Source organism: Sitodiplosis mosellana, unplaced genomic scaffold (genome assembly GCF_009176505.1).
Source record: "Sitodiplosis mosellana isolate CC-2019 unplaced genomic scaffold, AAFC_SMos_1.0 Smas_scaffold_3, whole genome shotgun sequence".
Lineage (NCBI taxonomy): Eukaryota > Metazoa > Arthropoda > Insecta > Diptera > Cecidomyiidae > Sitodiplosis > Sitodiplosis mosellana.
This window is the reverse complement of record NW_022595246.1, coordinates 1,931,461-1,941,211: the sequence shown is the minus strand read 5'-3', so window position 1 is coordinate 1,941,211 and position 9,751 is coordinate 1,931,461. Positions and strand designations below refer to the sequence as shown.

The 9,751-nt window shown below is 34.4% G+C and overlaps 2 protein-coding genes across 2 annotated transcripts; both read left to right on the top strand.

Moving 5' to 3' along the window:
* Positions 1 to 4,024: 4,024 nt before the first annotated feature.
* Positions 4,025 to 4,531, top strand: LOC129565646 (uncharacterized). Its single transcript, XM_055440744.1, has one exon. It carries the CDS (start codon positions 4,025 to 4,027, stop codon positions 4,529 to 4,531), a length of 507 nt encoding a protein of 168 aa, XP_055296719.1.
* Positions 4,532 to 7,331: 2,800 nt separating this feature from the next.
* LOC129565645 (uncharacterized) lies at positions 7,332 to 7,838 on the top strand. Its single transcript, XM_055440743.1, has one exon. It carries the CDS (start codon positions 7,332 to 7,334, stop codon positions 7,836 to 7,838), a length of 507 nt encoding a protein of 168 aa, XP_055296718.1.
* Positions 7,839 to 9,751: the final 1,913 nt, after the last annotated feature.

Below are 9,751 nucleotides of genomic sequence, written 5' to 3'. Positions count from 1 at the left end.
AATAATAATCGTACAACTAAAAAGAAGTCGATGGGTGAATTGCAAACAAATCTAACTGACCATGAACTGAATGCCTGTTGCAGAAGAATCTTGTTTACGAGTAATTTGTCCGTCTCAAGAAAGAATATTGAGAAGACTCCTTTACGAAATGGAATTTTACCAACGAAGCTCATATACGACAGACAAGTTCATATACGAACCAACTTACCATAGCAAGTTGAAATGAAATTTGTCCACGAAAGCAATAAAATTAATAAAACTCATCACTAAATTATAATTCAAATGACCTCAGTAAGAAAGAAAGATGTGGATTGACTGCCAAAACTTCGGTTCAACTGAGAAAAATGTGGTTCGACCGAGAAAACCATGAGTTCATATACAAAAAATAAAAGAAATTGCTTTCATCTGCGTCGAAATGATGAGAATATCAATTGCCTATGACTAGCTGTGGTAATAATGGCATTGACATCACCCCTTGAATGAATTAGCAGCATTGGGACTCTATTGAATGAAAGTCGGAGTTTTTTTTTCTCCTGTTGAACGTGTGCATATGGCATAAAATATCATTCTATCACTCTTTTATTCCTCGCGCCACCTGATTTGCTTTCTCCTAATCTGTTTTATGGTATCATCACCTAACTTAACCGAGAACTGACAAGTCGTCCAACTTCATATATTTTTCTTTTGCCCGCCGTTCGCCCTGGAACAACCGATTTACAAACGTGAATCGTTCTAATTTCGCTTCGTTCAACCAGAAAAAAGAAGTCACACTGCGTGAGTATGTTTTGATGTGGATAAACCAAAAATGTGTGTGCATTTATTTTTATTGCCATTTATGTGCGCTATGACACAAAGTGAATCGAGCTACAACAAAAACAACGACGACGACGAAAAAAGTGCACATATTGTTTCTTCAACCCTCGACAAGTGTAATGAGAAATGTAATGGGTGTGTTACTTTGCACATACGCGCGTTCTACCACACCATGGGACGAACACCAATTCTTTTCGATTTTTTTTTAGTCAAACAAAATAAAGATCCATATAATTTGCATATCAAATCGCATGAGATAATTTTTTCCATTCGTTTTTGTTTCCATATTTTTTTCTCTCTGTGTGTGTCTCAACATTCTTTTGTGGATTGATATTACGAAGCGTTTTCGACAAAACTCATAACATTTATTATTGTTTGCAGTGAAAAGAAAATTGGTGACGACGAACTACATTCGCGGAGAGAGAGAGAGAGAGAGAGAGAGAGAGAGAGAGAGACTGATGGTGTTGTGTAGGCTCCTTGCGGGTAATCTATGTGTATGATTATACAGCATTAGCGTGTGCAGTTCGGCTGAGAGACGGTGCGTGTGTGTGTGTGTGTGTGTTTGTTACTCGCGATGCTCCATGTGCACGATGGAAAATTATTATGAAGATGTGTAACATGATAGCAATAGCTCGCTTTGCCGAAGCAATAAGCATACAAAACTCCCATCCGAAATAAGAAAAAGAATATTCTAATTTTCTTTACGCATTACGCTTTTTAATATTACGCTCGGTGCATAAATAAGTGAAAGTACGCACATAGTAAATGAAACGTCGCATAAATGCGCATTTTCACACGATGAACAACAACAACAAAACATTCGCTCACATGTACACACATTCCACTCAACGAAATTGGATTTATCACACTTGGAAGCGCAACAATTCGTTTCCATTGCTCGACGCAACGCATACACAAAAATGATGATGTGTTTAATGGAATCCCATATGCAAGTTTATTAAAATTGAACGCAATCAAAATGAAACGGTGTTACAAGAATGAGAGCGAAAAAAATTCGATACTTTTTCGTTGTGATTCGGTTACAATGACTACGGAATATCGTATTTGCACATGGTCCATGGGTAACAAAGGGAATTTGAGTTCCATATCTTAAGCCCCTTTTCACCTTTTCTTCCGAACACTTTCTTCGCTTCTCATTCGTCATCTCTCCTTTTTTTCCGTTTATTGAACCAAGAAATTGTCTCGAACGCAGAGGCCGAAATATAATTTCAACCATCGAATTTTGGTTCATTTCACGAGAATTTGATTATTAAATATTATTGTAAATTACAATTTAATCATTTTCATTATGTTTGTTTTGGCCGGGCGTCGGTGAAGATGAATTTCTATTTGCGATATCAATTAAAAGTATGGCAACCGGCGAAAACGGTTTGTTCCAAAGATGCAACCCTTCCTTTCGTCGTATTTGTTTCTCGATGTTAAGTGTACACATCGTACAATCTGATATGGACATAGCTCGTTGTTCTTAGCCCACGCGCGTCGCACACCAGCACAAATAATAATTATAACAATATTTCATTTCGGTTTTTCTTTATATTCTTGCTTTGGCTGTTGTTGAACCTTTTTTGTTTGTTCTTTCGCCGCCAACAATTATAATTTATTTTCCGTTATTAAAGCAGAGCAAGAAACGAAGTGTTTCTCGTTCAGCTTAATCATTTCCATTTTTCCATTTTTCTTTGAAGCAGTTTTACAACATCCTTTTTTGATCATAGCTCAATTGAATTTTTCTAATTAAATACGTATTAAATGTTATTCGTTGTGAAAAAGGGTTCAACGATCCGAGTGCAATGCTCGCACAACGTTTTTAACATAGGGTTAAAACATTGCTATTGTTATTCTCGGTCGATATTTTCATGAACAGCGATGGATTGAGCGGGTGAGTTCAAATTGATATTGACTTGAGAATGGGCCAAAAAAAATGTTCAACAATGCAATGATTTATTTCGCTGGATCGATAAACTTTTGTTAGTTATTCTGAAGGGAATTAATTCCAAGGCAAATTCTCTGATTCTTGAATAATATTCGAACTTCTTTGATTTGCTATATAATATTATTCCTCGAATATTTGACATCTCAATTACATTTAACGAAATTTTTTCAGAAACTATTCAATTTTTGTTTTTAATAAACATTTACAGTCTTGAAGAATTTGTTGTTTTTCATTTAAGAGGAAAAGCAGAAATTCACAAAACACACGTTGTTCAAATGCTTTGAAAACACAGTGCGTACACGACTTAGTACATATATTATAAATTAATTGCGCATTGGGAGTGAACTGAACCGGTTGGTATAAAAACAGCGTATTGAGCGCCCAACAAAACGAAACACAACGTTTTTACTAAACAAAGTTGTTGTTGCATTACGGCATGCAGAAAATACGCTGTGTTTCATTTTGTTCGGCGACAAAATGCGCTGTTTTTATTCTCAGCGAAACAACTGACTACGGAAGTACGGTTGCAACAATATTTGATCAATTGGTGTATTTCACGATCGCAAAAATTACGACGCCAAAAATAATATCAATTTGAATTTTAAATGTGAAATGAATTTGATCAAGCATATTACACATGTTCTGATCACAAGGACAACATTTGCGTCATGATCAATTGTTGTTTATGAGTTTTAATGAATGTTCCATTTACTTCATCTAAGGTATTGAAATAATATAATTGAAAATTCTTCCAAAATGTGGGCTTCCTGTTTTCATTCTATAAAACAGCAGCTTAATTCGTTTCAAAGTCAATTGTCGATTCAAAATGAACACTAAAGCAATAGTTCTGTTCGCTTTCCTTGTCAGCGTCCAAGTTAGTCAGCAGGTAAATGGATCAATCGAGAAAATTCGAAAACGCAATCATTTTTATTTTCAAACATGTATTCTCATTCTTCTAACTTTGGAAATTGACGAAAATTCAATTCATCATCAACTGGCATACATTTTCGATTCAAAATCTCACAACATCCAATAGAGTTTTGGTGGAAAAAACATTCGAATCGAAAGTTCCAATTAATTTATTGTGTAATAACATTGAATTCTTTTGTGTATTGTCCACAGAATATTTCGCCAAGGCTCAGTTTGAGAGAAGATGTTGTGCCCCACTTTTCGAACAATATAAACGTGCAGAATTCGATGTACTATCAAATTAGAAATCAGCTCGATGAAGTCTCCAAAATTGTTCCAATGGAAAGAAAAATGGTGAATGTGAAATCATCCGGATTGACCAAGTCGATTGGAGTGGCTCAAATTCCAGGCGATGGAAATTGTTTGTTTGCTGCAATGGCTCATCAACTCTTTTACAGCCATTCAAGGGATTTGGCCAGGCAAGCGGCCCGCTTAAGAGCCGAGGTCGTGAGCCATATAAAAGCCAATTTTGATCGTTACAAACCCGCTATCGAAGGAAGAATATATGAAGAGCAAGAATCCAGATCGGGAATGAAATTAACAGAACAGCAAGTGAATGCAAAAGTCAAATCGTTTTTGAGCGATTCATTATCAAAATCGGGATACTATGGTGGATACGAATCATTGAGTGCAATTTCAGAGATATACAATGTGAACATTCTTCTGTTTCGTGAAAATGATGATTTTAGATTCGTAAATGAATTCAATAATGCATATGAAGGCTTTGCATGTGTGGCCTATCGTTCGAACGGTTATGGCCGCTACAATCATTATGACAGCGTTGTTTCAATAATGTAACCTTGCGGCTGTCATTTTTCATAAACTTATAATAAGTTACTTATTTTTGCGAATATGTTCCTTCAGTTGCAGCTTACAGATAAATGTCACATAATGAAATGAAAACTTTTAAAAATTAGAAGAAAATTTTATCATTCATAACTATCAATTGTAACGGTTGAAAAAAGACCAATAAATTGTATCAAAGTAAACAATGAGTCAGTTTAATTACATGGAAATACAATGGGAGTCAATGCAATTACTATGCTCGTTCGATATTTTCAAATTGATATTGACTTGAGAATGGACAAAAAATGTTCAAAAATACAATGATTTATTTCGCTGGATCGATAAACTTTTGTTAGCTATTCTGAAGGGAATTAATTCCTAGGTAAATTCTCTGATTCTTGAATAATATTCGATCTTCTTTGATTTGCTATATAGTATTATTCCTCGAATATTTGGCCTTTTTTGACATCAAGATTCAACGAAATTTGGTCAGAAACCACTCAATTTTTGTTTTTCAATAGAAAATTTGAGTCTGAAAAGAATTAGTTAGGAGAAAAAGAATTAACTAACAAAACTGTGCGGCATCGTGGTGAGTGCAGTGCGGTACCGCTAAATACTGAGCCTATTTATGTCAGTTGAACTCATCATTGAAGCAAAGCTTCCAAGGTCCTTTATCACTTTTCCCCTATAATAGACAAGGACTTTGTTTTGTTGACATTCAGTTGGATTAGAGTGTGGTTTAGTGAGGGGCGTAAGGATCGCCCAAGAACGAAGCCGTCGCGTAGATCAATGACATTTAGTTTCACGAGATTTCGTTAGAAATATTACACAATTCTGTTCAGGCAGGTATTGAAGTAAAATTTACGCATACTAGTTTGTGCACGCGCAACGAAACACAGCGGTTTTACTACACAAAGTTGGTGTTGCATTACGGCACATAGAAATACGCGGTGTTTCATTTTGTTCGGCGACAAAATGCGCTGTTTTTATTGTCAGCGAATCAACTGACTAAAATATTAAATGCGTTGAAGTACGGTCGCAGCAAAATTTGATCAGTTGGTGTATTTCACGATCGCAAAAATTACGATGCTAAAATATTATCATTTTGAATTTGAAATGTGAAATGTATAGAATTTGATCACGCATATACGTGTTCTGATCACAAGGACAACATTTGCGTCATGATCAATTTTTTACTTTTCCGTACACAACGTGTCAAGTATAGGAATTGGTCCCGGAAACTTTTTTCGCAAAATCGGTTTAGATCATTATAAAAACTCATGAAACGCATAGAAAACCACTTTTTGAGATACTTTTCCGTTCGTGTGCCGTCGTCGTCGTCGTTGTCGTCGTTGGTGTTTGTTAACACGATAACTCGAAAAATAATTGAGATAATCAAAATCTGTAGTAGATAATCTTAGTTCAAGTTCGAAGATGGGCCATTTTCGATTTGATCCTGGGGTACTTGCCCTGAGAAAAACCTCGAAAAATTGACACTTTCGTATGGGAGGTACCTGTAAATCAACTCCGATTGGCTTCAAACTTTCTGGGATTTCATTTTTTGGGAGAAAAAAAAGATTTTGAAAGTTTGAAACCAATCGGAATCGATTAACGGGTACCTCTCATACAAGTTTTTTGAAATTTTGACTAAAATTACCGATTTTTGGACAATTTTGTATAGGAGGTAACCGTTAATCGATTTTGATTGGCTTCAAACTTTCTGGTGTTTCATTTTTTTGGAGAAAAAATAAGATTCTAAAAGTTTCATGTTGATCGCATTTGCAGAAGTTTGATTTTTTGTCCTCAATTTTTGTCGAAATTTTGTTGAAAAAAAATGAGGGCCAAAAACCAAACTTCTGCAAATGCGATCAACATGAAACTTTTAGGATCTTATTTTTTCTCCAAAAAATGAAACCTGAGAAAGTTTAAAGCCAATAAGAATCGGTTTACGGGTACCTCTCATACAAAATTGTCGAAGTTTTAGTTAAAGTGACCGATTTTCCACTTTATTTTTATTATTATATTTTCACTGCCTTTATTTCAAGAAAATTCACAAAAAATAACCTATGCAGGCCAACGGTACGGAAAAGTTCGGGATTACCAATGTAATTCTTTTTATTTTTTTATGAATTTTCAACGAAAATTTCATTTACAATATTTACAATTCAATAATTCAGTTGAAAATTTTTCCAAAATGCGGACCAGCTCATTCCATTCTATAAAACAGCAGCTCATCCCGCTTCAAAGTCAATTATCGATTCAAAATGAACACTAAAGCAATAGTTCTGTTCGCTTTCCTTGTGAGTATCATTTTAATGAGATTTTTTTTTTACTGTAAAATTTCAACAAATTCATACTTGTTTTATTAGGTATTTCTGCTACGTGTGGAATCATGCGGAGATAGAGATAGTGTTAAAGTTAGTTCACCACAGGTAAAAGAATCAATCGATAGATCTCGAAAAAGCAAACATTTTTATTTTCAAATACGTATTCTGAATCATCTAACTTTGAAATAAATTGACATGAACTTAATCTATCATCAACTGGCATAAGTTTTTGACTCGAAATCTCACAATTTCCAAAAGAACTTTGAAAACAAAAAATTCGAATTGAAATTTTTTTATAGAAAATTTATATATTTAATTAGATGATAATTTTAAAATATTTTGCTTATTGTTCACAGAGAAGTCTCAGGTTGAGAGAAGATGTTGTGCCCCACTTTTCGAACAATATAAACGTGCAGAATTCGATGTACTATCAAATTAGAAATCAGCTCGATGAAGTCTCCAAAATTGTTTCAATGGAAAGAAAAATGGTGAATGTGAAATCATCCGGATTGACCAAGTCGATTGGAGTGGCTCAAATTCCAAGCAATGGAAATTGTTTGTTTGCTGCAATGGCTCATCAACTCTTTTACAGCCATTCAAGGGATTTGGCCCATCAAGCAGCCCGCTTAAGAGAAGAGGTTGTGCGCCATATAAAAGCCAATTTTGATCGTTACAAACATTCTATCGAAGGTAAAATATATGAAGAGCAAGAGTCCGTACCAGGAGAGAAATTAACAGAAGAGCAAGTGAAAACAAAAGCTAAATCCTTTTTGGACGAATCATTATCAAAATCGGGATACTACGGTGGATACGAATCATTGAGTGCAATTTCAGAGATATACAATGTGAACATTCTTCTGTTTCGTGAAAATGATGATTTTAGATTCGTAAATGAATTCAATAATGCATATGAGGGCATTGCATGTGTCGCTTATCGTTCGAACGCTGATGGACGCTACAATCATTATGACAGCGTTGTTTCAATAATGTAACCTTGCGGTTGTCATTTTTCATAAACTTTTTTTTGCGAATATGTTCCTTCAGTTGCAGCTTACAGATAAATGTCACATAATGAAATGAAAACTTTTAAAAATTAGAAGAAAATTTTATCATTCATAACTGTCAATTGTAACGGTTGAAAAAAGACCAATAAACTAACAAAACTGTGCGGCATCGTGGTGAGTGCAGTGCGGTACCGCCAAATACTGAGCCTATTTATGTCAGTTGAACTCATCATTGAAGCAAAGTTCCAAGGTCCTTTACCACTTTTCCCCTATAATAGACAAGGACTTTGTTTTGTTGACATTCAGTTGGATTAGAGTGTGGCAAGGGGAGAGACACCAACGCTAGTTTCACTAATTTATTCTATTGTTTCCTAATGTATGCTATTTTTGCTAGTTTCCCTCAATAAAAGTGCTATTTTTTGCTAATATTTCCTGTGTGCAATGTGACAGTTTGAAAGTTCACGTACAAGTAACACTCATCAAGTTATTGTTGTATGCTTGGAAAGAAAGCAAAAAAATTATATTTTGGCAATTTTTCTAGTGTTATTTCCCAGAAAAGAACAAATTGTTCCATTTGATTTCATAAAATAACTCGAAAACAGTAAATAACAAATCGCTATTTCTTCAATAATATTGCTATTTTTTGCTATTTTTGCTATTTTCCTCTAGTATTTATATGAACTTCAAAAAAATAGCTAATGGTGTCTCTCCCCATGGAGTGTGGTTTAGTGAGGGGCGTAAGGATCGCCCAAGAACGAAGCCGTCGCGTAGATCAATGACATTCAGTTTCACGAGATTTCGTTAGAAATATTACACAATTCTGTTCAGGCAGGTATTGAAGTAAAATTTACGCATACTAGTTTGTGCACGCGCAACGAAACACAGCGGTTTTACTACACAAAGTTGTTGTTGTATTACGGCACATAGAAATACGCGGTGTTTTATTTTGTTCGGCGACAAAATGCGCTGTTTTTATTGTCAGCGAATCAACTGACCAAAATATTAAATGCGTTGAAGTACGGTCGCAGCAAAATTTGATCAGTTGGTGTATTTCACGATCGCAAAAATTACGATGCTAAAATATTATCAATTTGAATTTGAAATGTGAAATGAATTTGATCAAGTATATTACACGTGTTCTGATCACAAGGACAACATTTGAGTCATGATCAATTTTTGTTTATGAATTTTCAACGAAAATTTCATTTACTTTGTCAAAGGTATTTAAATAACTCAGTTGAAAATTCTTCCAAAATGCGGACCAGCTCATTCCATTCTATAAAACAGCAGCTCATCCCGCTTCAAAGTCAATTATCGATTCAAAATGAACACTAAAGCAATAGTTCTGTTCGCTTTCCTTGTGAGTATCATTTTAATGAGATTTTTTTTTGACTGTAAAATTTCAATAAATTTATACTTGTTTTATTAGGTATTTCTGCTACGTGTGGAATCATGCGGAGATGAAGATAGTGTTGAAGTTAGTTCACAACAGGTAAATGAATCAATCGATAGATCTCGAAAAAGCAAATATTTTTATTTTCAAATACATATTCTGAATCATCTAACTTTGAAATAAATTGACATGAACTTAATCTATCATCAACTGGCATAAGTTTTTGACTCGAAATCTCACAATTTCCAAAAGAATTTTGAAAACAAAAAATTCGAATTGAAATTTTTTATAGAAAATTTATATATTTAATTAGATGATAATTTTGAAATATTTTGCTTATTGTCCACAGAGAAACCTCAGGTTGAGAGAAGATGTTGTGCCCCATTTTTCGAACGATACAAACGTGCAGAATTCGATGTACAATCAAATAAGAAATCGGCTCGATGAAGTCTCCAAAACTTTTTCAATGGAAAGAAAAATGGTGAATGTGAAATCATCCGGATTGACC